The 15,505-nt window shown below is 49.8% G+C and overlaps 1 protein-coding gene and 1 long non-coding RNA gene across 3 annotated transcripts; both read right to left on the bottom strand.

Moving 5' to 3' along the window:
• Nucleotides 1-603: 603 nt before the first annotated feature.
• On the bottom strand, nucleotides 604-7,651 carry TUBB1 (tubulin beta 1 class VI). Its single transcript, XM_055434030.2, has 4 exons — nucleotides 7,448-7,651; nucleotides 4,547-4,655; nucleotides 3,758-3,868; nucleotides 604-3,622 (listed from the first exon to the last, which is right to left on the bottom strand). Exons 1-4 carry the CDS (start codon nucleotides 7,502-7,504, stop codon nucleotides 2,547-2,549), a joined length of 1,353 nt encoding a protein of 450 aa, XP_055290005.1. The 5' UTR covers nucleotides 7,505-7,651; the 3' UTR covers nucleotides 604-2,546.
• A 1,341-nt stretch (nucleotides 7,652-8,992) lies between these two features.
• Nucleotides 8,993-13,753, bottom strand: LOC148775397 (uncharacterized). 2 transcript variants are annotated; one of them, XR_016039227.1, is made up of 4 exons: nucleotides 13,697-13,753; nucleotides 12,881-13,020; nucleotides 11,647-12,574; nucleotides 8,993-9,698 (listed from the first exon to the last, which is right to left on the bottom strand). It is a non-coding gene; the product is annotated as an uncharacterized LOC148775397 (long non-coding RNA). The 2 variants fall into 2 exon arrangements; XR_016039228.1 differs by lacking the exon at nucleotides 11,647-12,574 and having other exon boundaries at nucleotides 8,999-9,698; nucleotides 12,816-13,020.
• Between the last annotated feature and the right edge of the window lie 1,752 nt (nucleotides 13,754-15,505).

The raw sequence follows: 15,505 nt of genomic DNA, 5'->3' as shown, positions 1-15,505 counted from the left end.
CAGGGTTCTTGTGTATGAAGTGAAGGAATCAAACACCTCTAAAATCCTGAGTCTACCATCTCAGTCTCGGAGAGACCAATGTTGCTGTAGCCACTGTACAGCTAATGGAAGAGGCCCTTCAAAATTGGGAGATTTCTTTTGGTTTTAGTGTGTTTTGCTTTTTTTTTTAAATCTATATCTACTTAGCTCAGCTGATAAAGAATCTGCCTGCATGCAGGAGACCCCGGTTCAATTCCTAGGATGGGAAGATTCCCCTGGAGAATAGATAGGCTACTGCACTGCAATATTCTTAGACTTCCCTGGTGGCTTAGCTGGTAAAGAATCTGCCTGCAATAGAAGAGAACTGGGTTTGATCCCTGGGTTGGGAAGATCCCCTGGAAAAGGGAACCACTACCCACTCCAGTATTCTGGCCTAGAGAATTCTATGGACATGGGGTCACAAAGAGTCAGAAGTGAAAGTGAGCAACTTTCACTTCACCATACAGAAGAGTAGGATAGTGGGATGCATTCTGAAATATTTTTAACTACTCAACATTAATAAGTCTGGGCAGTTAGGCTCCAAGAAAAGGAATTTATTTAGTCTGAAATAAAGCAACTTAGCCATTTAAAACTGAATTTCTTTGTACTTTAATGATTACTATTGAGCAAACAAAAATCTTTAATATAAATCAGTAGGGTTTTTGTTTTTTACTTTAGATCTGTATCCTTTCCTGCATCTATTTAATTGGCTTTTTAGATTTGAGAAAGTGAAAAAAGTGCCAGAGGAAGCATGTATGTAAATTCTTATATAATCACAGGTTATAAGTCTTTTTAGCATCTAAAGAAGTTATGAACTCAGACTAAGAGTAATTCAGGTGCAGTTTCTTATTAAACCTGCTTTCGGTTTTAGTGCTTTTTGAACCACAAGTAAAAAGTGTTTAAAACTTTATTTTTTTTTAATTCTGTAGATAAAAGGCATGTCACGATACAAACATCAAGAGAATTTTTCTCGGTGCATATTTTGGTTATTTCCTCTTGATATGCATGTGAAAAGAGTGAAGTTTCTCAACATGAGCTACTATCACCCATCCACTGGCTGCCTTATTACTGCAGGTTACAAAGCAAATAGATGAAAACCCAGCTGCCTGCAAGTAAATAGTTCCTTCCATCACCAGCTGCCCTTGGATCCAATTGGATAACTCCGTGGTAATTCTAGAAAGCCATTAAAACCCTTCCGGTGCTGGATGGGATGGCAGTGCTATATGTCAGAAATAGGTAAACTGTAATTAAGAAGTTATGGATGATTTGATTACGCTCTTTTGTATTTGGTCCTGTTGTAATGTGAACAGATTAAAATCGTGTAATGGCTTAAGCTGTGTCATCATGCAAACATTTATGGCAACTTCTGTAAATTAATTTGAACTGTGAAAGTTCCCTAATGAGACTGTCCTCCATAACCTCGAAGGACACTACAGCCACCGCTGCTTAATTCCTCCGATACAGTGGTCGCTGGGTGTGTGTGTGCCCTTTCTAAAGAGCTGGGCAGCTGCAGAGCCCTTTCAGGAGGGTTTCTGCATTAAAGTGAAAAGGGCATTTTGAAATAGCCTTTACAAGAAGAACCAAAGATGATGAATGAATTCCCAGAATCAAACATTAATAAGAAACTTTAAAGTATCTACATATATGTTAAGAGCTAGTTATACAGGGCGCTTCCCTGGTGAACCAGTGGTTAAGACTGAGCTCTCAGTGCAAGGCATGCAGGTTCAGTTCCTGGACTGGGAACTAAAGAGGCCACATGCTGCACAGCACAGCCAATTTAAAAACAGCCAATTTTATTCAGACATAAAGATCAGAAGACTGGAGTTGTCCTTTTGTGGGGCTTTTTGCCTGGGTATTTTTTCGGGAAGGACTGCCACTTTCCTTACCTCCCTTGTCCCTTTTGCAGTTGGTACGCTGAAGTGTACACACAATCTCCACAATTCACTAGTGGTCACTGACTCCCGTTTTCCTTTGTGTGGCTCCCAAACACCAAGCAGTCACTTGACTTTCCTGGAGGTCAGCAGGTGTGAACAAGTGGGCAGCGGACCATGCATTAAGAGAGAACCTACAGTGAAAGCCTTAACAGTCCCGAGATGCCAACAAGTACAGATCCCCAGGCACTTACCAGGGTAGTTAATGCCTATACAACTTAACCTCACCTGCAGGGGCTCCCCCCCCACACATACACTCCATCTCCACACACAGCAATTAGCCAAATCAGATCTTTAAACAAAGGGAGCACTTTACAGTTAATTCACCTGCCTATTAAAAAGAGTAAAACCAAGCTTGTGCACAGAATACCATACTCTTCAAGACCCTAGTGCCCATCAGTACTTCCCCGCCCCCTGCCTCCCCACCCCCCACCCCCCACCCCTCACCCCCAAGTCCCCCATCAAAGCTAAGGCTGAGTAGCAGCGGGTGGGTCGCTGTGTCGCAGCACAGAACCGGCCTGCGATCCCGGGGGTGACTTGCTCATCCTAACCAGAAAGCGCTCTGGACGAGCCAGCCTCAGTCAGGGCCTCTCGCCGTTAATGTTCCTTATCTGCCGGTTCCACTTCCGCTTCGCCCCCCACCTCCTTCTCTTCCACATCCGCTCTGGCATCTTGAAACTGTTGGTACTCGGACACCAAATCTTGGATGTTACTCTCAGCTTCAGCAAACTCATTGATGTCCATCCCCTCGCCGGTGTACCAGTGCACGAAGGCCTTCCTCTTGAACATGGCCGAGAAATGCTCGGAAATCCTGCTGAACAGCTCCTGGATGGCTGTGTTGTTGCCGATGAAGGTGGCTGCCATGCTCAGCCCCCGGGGCGGGATGTCGCACACGGCCACCTTGACGTTGTTGGGGATCCACTCCACGAAGCAGCTGCTGTTCCGGGTCTGCACGTTGAGCAGCTGCTCGTCCACCTCCTTCGTGGACATCCGGCCCCGGAAGATGCAGGCCACGGTGAGGTAGCGGCCGCGGCGGGGGTCGCACGCGGCCATGGTGTTGCGGGCGTCAAACATCTGCTGGGTGAGCTCGGCCACGGTCAGCGCCCGGTACTGCTGGCTGCCCTGGGCCGTGAGCGGCGCGAAGCCGGGCATGAAGAAGTGCAGGCGCGGGAAGGGCACCATGTTCACGGCGAGCTTGCGCAGGTCAGCGTTGAGCTGGCCCGGGAAGCGCAGAGAGGTGGTGATGCCGCTCATGGTGAGGGACACCAGGTGGTTGAGGTCCCCGTAGGTGGGCGTGCTGAGCCGCAGCGTGCGGAAGCAGATGTCGTAGAGCGCCTCGTTGTCGATGCAGAAGCAGGCGTCGGAGTTGAGCACGAGCTGGTGCAGCGCCAGCACGGCGTTGTAGGGCTCCACCACAGTGTCCGACACCTTCGGTGAGGGCATCACGCTGAACGAGTTCAGGATGCGGTCGGGGTACTCCTCGCGGATCTTGCCCAGCAGCAGCGTGCCCATCCCCGACCCCGTGCCCCCGCCCAGCGAATGCACTAGCTGGAAGCCCTGCAGGCAGTCGCAGCTCTCGGCCTCGGTGCGCACCGCGTCCAGCACGCTGTCCACCAGCTCGGCGCCCTCCGTGTAGTAGCCCTTCGCCCAGTTGTTACCGGCCCCGGAGTTACCTGCGGGCACAGGGGACTTGGTCACACCCCTCCCTCCCCCACCCGCCCAGGATTGGGCGTGGGGGCTGGGGAGGATGCGCACCTCCAGGAGGAGCTCTTGCTGTCTCCCCACTGGAACCTTCCTGAAAAACCTACCATGGACAAAGCTGTCCGGTTGGAAGAGGGCCCCCACTCGGCTGGATCGGATGCTGTCCATGGTCCCGGGTTCCAGATCCACCAAGACTGCTCGGGGCACGTATTTCTTACCTGTATAGAAAGATATGAAGTTAGCAAACTTCTAACTTGTTTTTCTGAAGGTTCATGTTTCATCAAAGTAGAACCTGGGTGAGGGGAAAAAGTCCTTCTAGAAAGTGTCTTGGGTAGAAAGACTGGCAGTGATAGCTTGGACCCTGACAACAATCACAGAAATCTGTAAAAAGCTTCAAAAATCACTTCTTCCACCATTGTCCATTTTGTTTGTTCTCTGCCAGTGATGAGGATTTTGTTCCTATTGGAACTGACTCTACTTTTTTATTTAAAAACCAGAAAGGGAAAGTTCCCTGGCTGTGCAGTGGTTAGGACTCTGCAGTCTCACTGCCCAGGGCCCAGGTTCAATCCCTGGACCGGGAACTGAGATCCCACAAGCCACGTAGCATGGCCAAAAAAAAAAAAAAGAAATTTAATAAAATAAAAAATTAATTAAAAAATAAAAACCAGAAAAGGAAGATAAGGGAAAAAATAAAATAATAAAAACCAGAAAGGAAGGTCAGGGCCCAAACAGTCTGTGTTGGCAGCATGGCCCTCCGGTGACCAGAGACAGCCTTTCCAGGGCTACCCTCTGTAGCTCTCAGAACATCACCCGCCTGTCCCTCTGGTCTCACAGGCCCTCCTGTCTCTGCTGTGTCCCCAGGGCTGGTGACCGAGGCCAACAGCGCGGCATCCTACCGTGGGCCTCATTGTAGTACACGCTGATCCTCTCCAGCTGCAGAGTGCTGTCACCACAGTAGCTCCCAGCCCAGTCTATCCCGTGCTCCTCTCCAATCACCTCCCAGAACTGGAAGCAGAAGGAGAGAAGGTCAGTGTCCAGAGGGATCCCGCTGGAGGCCAGGTTGAAGCCAGCAGATTGAGCAGAAAGACAGGAAGCAAGGGCTCTGGGTCTGCTTTCCTCCCTGAGGTTTATCTTTGAGGCCCTTTTCCTACCTGCCCGCCCCTTCCTAAATTTATGCTTTGTCCCTGCTGCTAGCCATGAAGATGAAGACTGCGTTTTATATCCACCTGAACTGCTTCAATACAATGGCAACACATAAAATGTCAAATGGGATTTTGTTATTGTGAAATTCAGGCCCTCGTGTACATTCATGCTGTTCTTTTAGAATTTCACATCAGACAGTGTATCTCTAGTTCGGCCCTACAGTGCATCCAGCTAGCAGAGTATAGATCCCATTAAGTGAAAATAAACTGAATTCTTATCTGACTGCACGATAACATCTCATTCCACTTTGCGGATTTATTTTCATGCAGTTTTTCCCAAAAGCCCATCACGAGGACACCTATGCATGCTTTTAAACAGTGCGCATTTTGGATGATCAGATATGAGCTCAATTCAAAATTATGCATAGCCATTTTCTGGTAAGTATTTGAAACATATTATACCTTCAGTCACATACACATATTATTCATAGAGATATGTGCCAGGTTTTTATGGATACAGTTACTGAAATGGCCCCTTTTCATTACCCTGGAGAAGCACAAATATACATGAAAATGTATTCGTTTATGTTCAGTCCCCAAGGCTGTTTTTCCAACCACATTTGTGAATGATAGCTCCGCTTTGGCCTTGATCTTATTAATATAAGACTCTATTTTATAGTAAATTATCAGCAGAAAAAAAAGAAAGTTCTCTGAAACCACAAATTAAATATCTTGTGTATACTTAGGGATGATTCACATCACTGTATGGCAGAAACCAACACAACACTGGAAAGCAGTTATCCTCCAATGAAAAGTTTTTTTAAATACCAAAAAATAAAATAAAATCAGGAGTGAGACTAACGAAAAAATGTGTCCTAAAAGTTCTTATGGCCTCAAATAATAAGTTTTTGCTGGGTCTTTAACTATTAGGCAACGCATTTCTGGACCCAGAGCTGAGACCCTGCCTAGACCCTGCGCTCCCTGCCTGGATCCTATCTTCATCTTATCTTCCAACTTCAGAGCGGTAGGGGCCCATGCCTCCCTTCTCTATGTGTTTTAGTTTTGAATGCCTTATCACTCCAGCAAGGAAGGATGCATCTTCCTTGTAAGCAGTCATTTTCTTTGCCCCGGGTTTTAAGCACCTGCATTAAAAGACTTTCATTTTTTTCCCATAGCTGTGTTAGTTACAATAGCCAAAATTTGGAAACAGGCCAGATGCCCATGGACAGATGACTGAATAAACAAACGTGATCTATCTATACAGATGGATTGTTATTCAGCCTTAAAAAGGAAGGAAATTCTGACCCCTGCTACAACAGGGATGGACCCTGAGGACACTATGCTAAGTGAAACAGGCCACTCACAAAAGGACAAATACTGTTTTATGTTAATGAAATTCATAGAGACAGAAAGTAGAATGGCAGGTGCCAGGAGTAAGGAAGAGGAAATGGGAAGGTAGTGTTTAATGGTATGTACCAAGTTTTAGTTTTGCAGGAGAAAAGCATTTTAAGTTTAGTTTTTCAAGAAAAGCATTTTGGAGATTGGAGACATGACAGTGTGAAGGTACTTAACACTACTCAAGTAGATACTTAAACATGGTTACAGATGCTAAATTTTACATCATCTTATCACACATAAACTTTTAAGTTGTAATGCAGCCATACTAGTAGAAATAATTTCAAAATAGTAAAGAGAATAATCAGACAGCTGTTTCATAGTAGAACTGATCACTTTAAAGTTAGAGTTGAAGAGGGCTGCCCTGGCAGTCCAGTGGTTAAGAATCCACCTTGCAATGCAAGGAACACAGACTCTATCCCTAGTCTGAGAGGATCCCACATCCCACGGAGCAACTAAGCCTGTGAGCCGCAACTACTGAAGCCCAAGCTCCCAAGAGCCCATCCTCTGATACAAGAGAAGCCACTGCAATGAGAAGCTTCCCCCATCTGCCCCTACTGCAACGAAGAGTAGCCACCGCTGGACACAACTAGAGAAAACCCATGTGCAGCAGCGAAGACCCACCACAGCCAAAAAATAAATCTTTAAAAAAATAAATTTAAAAAAACTTAGACTTGGAGGTATTGGGCTCTGATATCTGTTTTTTTAGCACTGGTCAATAGAACCAAGTACTATTTAGAAAAATGTGATGGAGGAAGAGAAAAACTTATTTATATCACAAAGGATATATTTTAATTATTTCTGCTGCTGAGCCCCCAAAATTTTAGGTTTACCACTTTGATTTTCGGTTGCCTTCAAAATAAAACAGTAGTTGATCTTTTTTAACTGGAACATAAATACAGGAGGGGAGGTGATACGGTGGAAAAATTTTCCCAAGAAATTTTGGAAGACTATTTTGAGACAAAATTACTGGTTTTAGATATGAATGCAGAGGTGATCAAAGTAAAAACGATTGACAGGTGTTTTATACACACGTAACTGTCCACAAAATTAACAGGAGTTAGATTTGCCCTTTAAGCCTTTTCCTGTGCCCTCGGTCTCTTTAACTACTACAGGCGTCTTTTGACATCAGTCAGTCAGACTCTGGGCAAGTGCATGGGTCTGCTGGGCTCAGGTCCTCCCTGCTACCTTAGGGGTTTTTCTGAGCTGGCTATGCTGGGAATCATAACAGGCCAAGACTAGTAACTGGACATTCCTTACCTTGGCTCCAATCTGGTTGCCACACTGGCCAATCTGGATGTGTACGATCTCACGCATCCTTGCTCTGCGCCCAAGAATCAGACCTGCCTGGAGCGAGTCCCCAGCCTGGGAGAGCTGCTGGTCACCGCCAGAAGCCTTACACAGCTCTGGTCATCGCAGTGACAGGACCCACTGACCAGGCTGCCTCCCGCGGTGACCCAAGGGTGTGTCCAGCCTGGAGGCCCAGCCCCTGCCCCTCTCTGCTCTGTCATCCTTGTGAAGGGGGAGTTCTTCCTCTCCCAACACGGAATATTGCCCGATCATTTCCTAGAGTTCAAGACCAAAGGCTGCTGTTGTGTGCAGTGCCTACAAAACTGGCACCAGGCCTCGGCATTGCATGGTAGACTCTGGGCACCAGCACTGGCTCTGGGCCCCCAGTTGGTCAGACTCCTAGCTCACTGAGGCGGCCAGGACCACCTCCAGAGACCTTTCCCACCCAAGCCAGTTGTATTATTAGAAATCCTTTTGTCTAAATGCATCGCATGACAGATGAATCCACAAATTCCAGAGTATGAAGCAGCTTCACTACAGCCATACATACAACCAATTAGACATCGCCCCACCCTCCCTCTAGAACCTCCCTCGTCTTCAGCTGTGCTTTGTCTAAAAGCCACTGATGGCGCTGAGGTGGAACATGGATGGACAGTTCTTATTTTTATGTTGTATATTCTAATGTTAATGGAAAAAAAACTTGCTAAGTCCTTCAGTCATGTCCAATTCTTTGCAACCCTATGGACTGTAGCCCACTAGGATCCTCTGTCCATGAGGATTCTCCAGGCAAGAATACTGGAGTGGGTTGTCATGCCCTTCTCCAGGAGATTTTCCCACCCCAGGGATCAAACTTAGTCTCTTACGTCTCCTGAGGTTCTTTACCCCAAGCGCCACGTGGGAAGCCCAATAGTAAAGTGATAATAAGAGAAAGTTTGCTTTTTCAACTTGGCCAAATTTGTATGGGTGACATGTTCTTGGGAGTTTGGGAAATCAGAGTGGAGATGTAAGATCTAAACTCTCCGGCTTGCCATCAAGGTCTTTGCTAACCTGGCTCCAGGCTCCCATCTCAGCACCCGCTCCAGACTTTGGTCCTGCATGGTCAGGGTTCTGGAACATTCCCTCCTCCACACCGGGCCATGGGGCTTTCAGCCCACGACTGCTCTCTCCCAGCACGGTGTTCACATGGCGGCCACTCGCCCCTCCCTGACATGACAAGGCCCCTTTTAACGTAAAAGCCTGTGACTGCCCCACCCACCTTTCTACCCAGGACACAACCTGGCTGCCCCTTTGCACCGCCCCCGCAACTCTGCTCTGTTGCCCCTTTGCTCTCATCATTGGGGTCTCACTGACTTTGGTTCCTTTACCAAACGATGAAGTCCCTCAGACCCAGAGTCCCAGCCACATTTCCCTGACACCCAGTGAGGGCCAGCCACACTGGAGATGCTCAGCCCCATGCTCCCAGCAAACCAGGCTCACCACCAGCCCCTTGCCCATCACCTCTCACCCTGCAAGCCCCAGCCTGACCATCAACTCCTGAACCGCATGCCTTCCTACAGGCCCGGGGATACCCCGATGTGAGGTCAGTGACATGAGCAGGGAAGTCATTCCCAGTGGACTTCCTGGGGAAAATAGTCTCCAGCCCTCCCAGGAATTCAACCACAGAGCCAAGAGCTGAGGTGAACGCTGGGAGGGAAACCCATAGGTGGGGAAGAAGGACTTTGTCCAGTGGTGCTGGCTGCAGACCCACTCCTGTCTGTAGTCCGGTGATCTCACCCGTCACATGCAGACTAAGAGCTCCATGACCCTCGGTCAGGTCCTGGACCAGGAAAGAGTTGCTGTAAGGGACACGAAGGGGACAACTGTGGACATCTGAGAACAGACTGTATAGATAGGATAATAACATTGCAGCCACGTTCTAGTTCCTGAACTTGATCTTGGCCTGGGGACTACGCGCATGCAAGCCCTTGTTTTCAGGAGACACTTTGAGGTATTCAAGGTCACCACGCAACCTTCTCTGAAGCAGCAGGGCAGCGACGACTGAGTGACATGTGGAGAGGGATGTTAAGCAAACGGGGACGTGTTACGAGCTGGTGAATCTTTCCAAACTTAGAAATGAGATGAGGACTCTTGCGACATATCTCTTAGTTTGGAAAGTTCTTTCTTCTCCAAGTTGAATGACCACATCATTCACACCTGCGTCTGCTCCAAACTCGGCTGCCCCCTAGGTAAAGAAGAGACTGTAAATCCAAGAGGAGAAATATGCGTGTGCTTAGCAGTATTTTTCACAAATTAAAAAATATACAGCAGGGAGGGATAAATTCAGAAGTTGAGTTTTCCTTTTTTTTTTTTTGGCTGTGCTGTGTCTTTGTTGCAGCATATGAGATCTATTTCCCTGAACAGAGAGCGAACTCAGGTCCCCTACATTGGGAGAGTGGAGTCTTAGCCACTGGACCACCAGGGAAGTCCCAGGGGGTTGGGATTAACAGATAAACACTACTATATATAAAATAAATAACCAACAAGGACCTACTGCCCAGGGAGCTACCTACAGCACAGGGAGCTCTGCTCAATATTTCGTAATAAACTTTAAGGGAAAATAATCTGAAAAAGAAGAGATATTAAAAAAAAAAAAAAGTCACTGTGCTAAACACCTGAAACTAACACAATATAGTTAAATATATATTAAGAAATACACACACACACACACAGAATGAGCCTTTCAGCTCCCATGGGTGTCCCACTCGCCTTTACTCCTTCCTCTTCCCTTGGTGACCCCACCTGCCCTCCCCGCCCTCCCCCGGCCCGGTAGGCCCCTGCGTCTCTGAGGCTGGAGCAGGAGACAGACCCTGGGGGGTCAGGGACACCCCGCCTCCGGTGGCCCCAGAGCTTTGGTGGCAATTTCCAACACTCAGCTTTGTTTGCTCATCACTTATATTCCTGCCTTATTTCCCCAACAGCCTGGGAGCTGCTGCATCGCTTCACCTTCGAGTCCCCAAAGTGCCTCAGTCAATGTTTGCTGAGTGCGGACCAACAGCTGGGCGAGGGTGAGCAGCCCCACTCAGAAGGGCAAGCTTCCCCACAGCCAATAATGTGTTTATTCAGGAGTGTGTCCTAATGGGCAGGGCGGAACTCTCTCCTCCTTCTCTAGGAGGTGGTCCAGGCTGACCGTGTGAACGGTTCCAGGGAACAGGGATAGTACGTGGAGTCAGCACAGACCTACTTTGGGAAGTTACGGGAGGCGGTGGGGGGCAGAGCTGCTGGGAGGGTCTGGGGGTGTCCTCCACCTGTGTTTTCACTCCATGCCAGAGGAATGCAGTCCAGCAAGCTGGGCGCCCCCAGCCTCCACCCTGGAGCACCCTCCTTGGGTCACCTGAGTTTGCCAGAATTCCAGATGAGCGCTTAAAAGGTTTTTCTGTTAATGATGGCAAAAGGGGGGAAGAGGAACCCTGTGTGCTCTGATTCTGGTGGGGCCAGCAGTGTTTACTCAGCCTGGGTGGCATGCACTGTCAGGGGTGGGGGCTGATGGGGGGGTGGACAGATGCCAGGCAGGGAGGCTGGGATTGGGGGCCTACCTCCCTCAAACCTGGAAAGCCCAATGGTGGTCCCAAGGCCCAAGTCTGCGTTAAGGACTGAGCAGCCCTCAACCACTGCACCGGCAGTGTTTCTCGAGTCAGCTTCACGTGATGGAAAGCAGCGATGCCACTGACTGTAGACACCACTGTCTCCCGGGCCTGGGTCCTGAGCGCCTACTGGGTGTCTGGCCTGCGCTGCTGCGGGCGCAGGACTTAACATGTCAGGCAGCACCAAGAGGCGGGCCACATGGCGGGGCTGACACCAGCCTGTCTCTGCCCCTTCGTCCTTATTTATGAAGGTACCTGACCCCCTGGGGAACACGCACCCCTCTGGCTGCCAGGTTATTGAGAGCCAGTGAGGTGGTGAAGACACAATGCCTTTCCCAGGCCCCTAGGAGTGCCCCCTTCCTGACACACAGGTGAACAGGCCCCCATGGGAGACCCAAGGTCTGCCCTCCTGCCAGGCAGAAGGTGACCCCTTGCCCTGAAGCACAGCAAGGGATTTAAAGCGGCCATCCGTGATGAGTGACAAAGCCATCTTCTCCCCCAAGAAGGTCTGTGACAAAAGCAGGTGACAGTGATAGGGCCTGAACTGACCTCCAGGGGGGCAGAGGGCAGGAGCCCCCTGCATGCCGGGGGTGACCCCACACACCGGAGGACCCTGGAGATGATTAAGTACCCTCAGGCCAGCCCTTCATTGTGAGAAGCAGCCCTCGACAAGCCTGTGGCAGCAAGCCCCTTCCTGGATGACACTCGGGTCTATTATGGGAACAGGACCAAGATGATAAGGAAAACCAGTGTCATCAAGAAACCCCACATCAGCTGCTCCCAGACTTCCTGTGGAGGTGACCCCAGTGGTCGGACAGAGCTCCCCGCATCCTCCACTTGGCAAATGAACTTCAAGTAGGAGAAAAAGTTCTCAGAGAATTCATTGATTTCATCCGCCCAGAGCTTCCACTTCTGAGTGCATCAAAGTTCCTTGCATAACTTAGAGAAGACTGGTGAATTACAGTGTTTGCTTGTGATTCAGAGGCAGAAATTTTTCCAAATGTCTTAGTAAGAAAATGACATCTGAGGGGCCATTAGGAGTGACTCAGCGGATGTGGGCAGATCATCAGATGAACTGAGCTCCACTTGCTTGTACTCTCCTCCTCATGCATTCCCCTACTGTAAAAGAAAGTTCTGGGAAAATTAATAAGTAACTGCAAGAAGAGAAAAAGTAACCAAGAAACTGGTTACTGTTTTTCTTTAAGCCAGGCTGCCCAGCTCCAGGGAGGAGTTTGAGACCTTCTGTCCTTTGGGTGCCCCACGCCGACGGCTCCCCATCCCTCTCCAGGCTCAAGTCCAAAATGGGGATGACATGCCATCTCTTAGGTATATTGAGAATCAGCGTCCTGGGCTGTGGCACCTCTTATTTGCAGGAGGAAACACACACACACTTCCCATGAGCCGCCATGATTCTGAGGTGTACGGAAACATTAACCTTCTCATTCATATCTCTCCCATCTCCCAAGGTGTGCAGCTCCTGATAAGCCATGTTCAGTGGCAGAAAGAGAGATAAGCACAACATGGATGAAATCAAACAAAAATATATATTTCCTCAAGCCCAGCATTTGTCCAAGAAACCTCCGCTGTACAAGCCTCAGAAATCTATTTGTTTAGCCAACAAATGTTGGCTGAGTATTCTTTGGGGAACTCAGAAGAGCTTGAAGGACCTCAGAAATGTAAGAAATGTGGTTCCTGCCCCCCAGGGAGGAGAGACTCACCTGCCAAACAACCCTTCTCTGTCCCTTACCAAGTGCTCTGCCACCATCTCTCTTGTCGCACCCACCTCTACAGTCCAAGGTCTGTAGAGTCAAAGCTGTGGTTTTTCCAGTAGTCATGGATATCACAGTTGAACCATAAAGAATGCTGAGTGCCAAAGAGTTGATGCTTTGGAGTTGTGGTGTTGGAGAAGACTCTTCAGAGTCCCTTGGACAGCAAGAAGATCAAACCAGTCAGCCCTAAAGCAAATCAACCCTGAATATTCATTAAAAGGACTGATACTGAAGCTCCAATACTTTGGCTACCTGATGCGAAGGGCCAACTCATTGGAAAATCCCCTGATGCTGGAAAAGATTGAGGGTAGGAGGGGAAGTGGGGGACAGAGGATGAGATGGTCAGAAGGCATCACTGACTCAATGGATGTGAATCTGAGCAAGCTCCTGGAGATGGTGAAGGACAGAGGAGCCTGGCATGCTGCAGTCCATGGGGTCACAAAGAGTCGGACACAACTTAGCGACTGAACAACAAGTCAGGGGATGGTTGTTTCATTTGGTGGAAGAGACTGAAGCTCAGAGAGGGACCTGACACGTGTCCCAGGATGACACGGCAGAACCAGAGATGGTTCTAAAAAGATGATTCCAGGTGTGAGAGGCAGTTTGGCCAGCCAGCCTTCAGCCAGGCCTCCTCCTCACCTCTGGTCCATAACTGGGTCCTGCCAGCACTGCCACCCATCTCAGCATCTCTCCAGCAAAATCAGTGACCCACCACCAGCAGCAGCTCTCCCGCCCACAACCGCAATAGCCTCAAACTGACCACCACCCCCCAGCCTTCCATCCTTCCATCCTTCCTCCCAGAGGGAGCTCATAGAACATAAAGACCTCACCACTGCTCCCCAGGAAGCTAGCGGCCACCAGGGTAAAACCACCCTTCTCACCGCAGCTGATATATTGTTGCGATTGATGGGGAAACCCCTGGGGTGGGTGGGGAGCAGGGAGGGAGCCAGAGGAGGCGGAGACACAGGCCTGGCCCAGGGAGGGAGGGACAAGGGAGGGCTGGGTGGGACCTGGTGGCGGAGGAGGAGCCCTGCACTTGAGGACAGTGGCCTTTGGGAAGCAGGAAGCTGGCCCTAGATCCCAGAGCGCGGCAGCTGAGAGGTGCGTTTACAACCCAGGGACCTCGCCCAGCCTCCTTCTTCTCCAGCCATCTCTGAGGCCACTTGGTCACACCTACCCGGAGTGTCCGCCTTTCAAGGCCCTTGCGCATGCTTGGAAAGTCCAGCACTTTCCATAGCTGCGTCCCCATCAGTCAATCCCAACTCGCAGGATGGCTGAAAGAACCACCCCAGAGCAAACTCCCAGAGGCCCCATCTCTGGATCCAGCTCTTTCTGCTTGGACACTCTTCCTGTTTCCATGTGGCCCCTTACCAGAATGTCCACTCCTGGCAGGCAGGGACTGACACTCCTGTGTCCCCAGGGCTGGGACAATGATGTGGCGCATCCTAGGTTCTCAGCATGCTTGCCAACTTCCCTTTTGGGTCCCAGAAGACTGGATCCGGTGAACGAGGCAGGCTACACTCCAAGGGCTCCTTGGTAGGCTCCTGTGCAGGCTCCTGGGTGGGCCTGATGGGACCTGCCGGGTGGACAGTGGGTGGCATGCTCTGAAGGTCAGACTGACAGGCCAGTCTCACAAATGTGACCCCCAGGAGGCAAGTCTCCTCCCAAGCCAGCCTGTGTGACCAGCAGAGGGTTGTGGTGGCGATGGCGTTTGGGGACCAATTCAGGGCACAGGGTCAGTGTGAACATCTAACCGAGTGACTGTGTGGACAGAGGAGCAGCTCCAGGGACCCATGTTGCCCACGAGCCAGACATGCCTCCCTGCACACCAGCACCCATCACAATAAAGGCAGTATCCAAGACCTGACTCAGCCCAGGAAGGTGAGAGAATAGGAAGTGTGTGCCGTCTGCCGGTGGAGGGCAGGCAGGATGGCATGAGCCAAGAAGGAGGAGAGGGCTCGGCGGCAAGTCCACAGTAAATGAAAACTCACCTGTGTTCTCCTTGTGCAAGTGGGGAGGCTGGGTCGGCCCCAGCCTGGATTTAAAGTGTAAGAGATTTCTTTATCAGGATGAGGGGACAAGTCAACTTTATTTTTAGAAATGAATAGGCCTTTGTGTCATGGCCTTGCATCACGTGTTTGCCAGGAGACTTTATGGGGCAATAAAAAAGAAAAACAGCCTAGATTCAAACCGGCCACGCATGAACCTCAGTCTGAGTATAGGTCTCTCATCCTCTCTGGAGCCTCAGTCTCCCCACCTGTAAAATGGATGACAGCATCTGATTCCCACCTCACAGGCTTGTGCCAAGGATCAAAGGAGAGAAGACTTTCCCAGACAGGAGTTGTCTAGACTGACTTTGTATCTGCCTTTGGGCACAGCTCAGTGGCAGGGACGTATCAGTTCCTCAGTTACAGGCCGACTCCCTAAGCCTCTGTCCCAGGCAGATAAGACGAGTCATTATCCACAAAACCCCCTCCCAGACATGCAGAGCAGTGGTGGCATCAGGAAGAGAAGGAGCTTTCATATCCGCAGGGTCCCCAAACCTGCAACTCAGGTGCAGCTGCTCTGGGGAGAGATGAGCAGGTGGGCCGGGCAGCCAGTCCAGCAACTCCTTCCTCTCTGCAGTCCCAGCAGGTTTT

The sequence above is a fragment of the Moschus berezovskii genome, chromosome 15, assembly GCF_049115385.1.
Source record: "Moschus berezovskii isolate FMDL1 chromosome 15, NW_MosBer_1.0, whole genome shotgun sequence".
NCBI lineage: Eukaryota > Metazoa > Chordata > Mammalia > Artiodactyla > Moschidae > Moschus > Moschus berezovskii.
This window is presented reverse-complemented; position numbering and strand designations above follow the sequence as displayed.

Excerpts from the sequence above, each read along its gene's own strand:
- TUBB1 (XM_055434030.2), bottom strand. The coding sequence starts at position 7,504 with ATGCGTGAGATCGTACACATCCAGATTGGCCAGTGTGGCAACCAGATT. Across the intron at positions 4,656-7,447 it reads GCAACCAGATTGGAGCCAAG|TTCTGGGAGGTGATTGGAGA; the intron begins GTAAGGAATGTC and ends TTCTGCTTCCAG. Across the intron at positions 3,623-3,757 it reads ACCGGACAGCTTTGTCCATG|GTAACTCCGGGGCCGGTAAC; the intron begins GTAGGTTTTTCA and ends CTGTGCCCGCAG.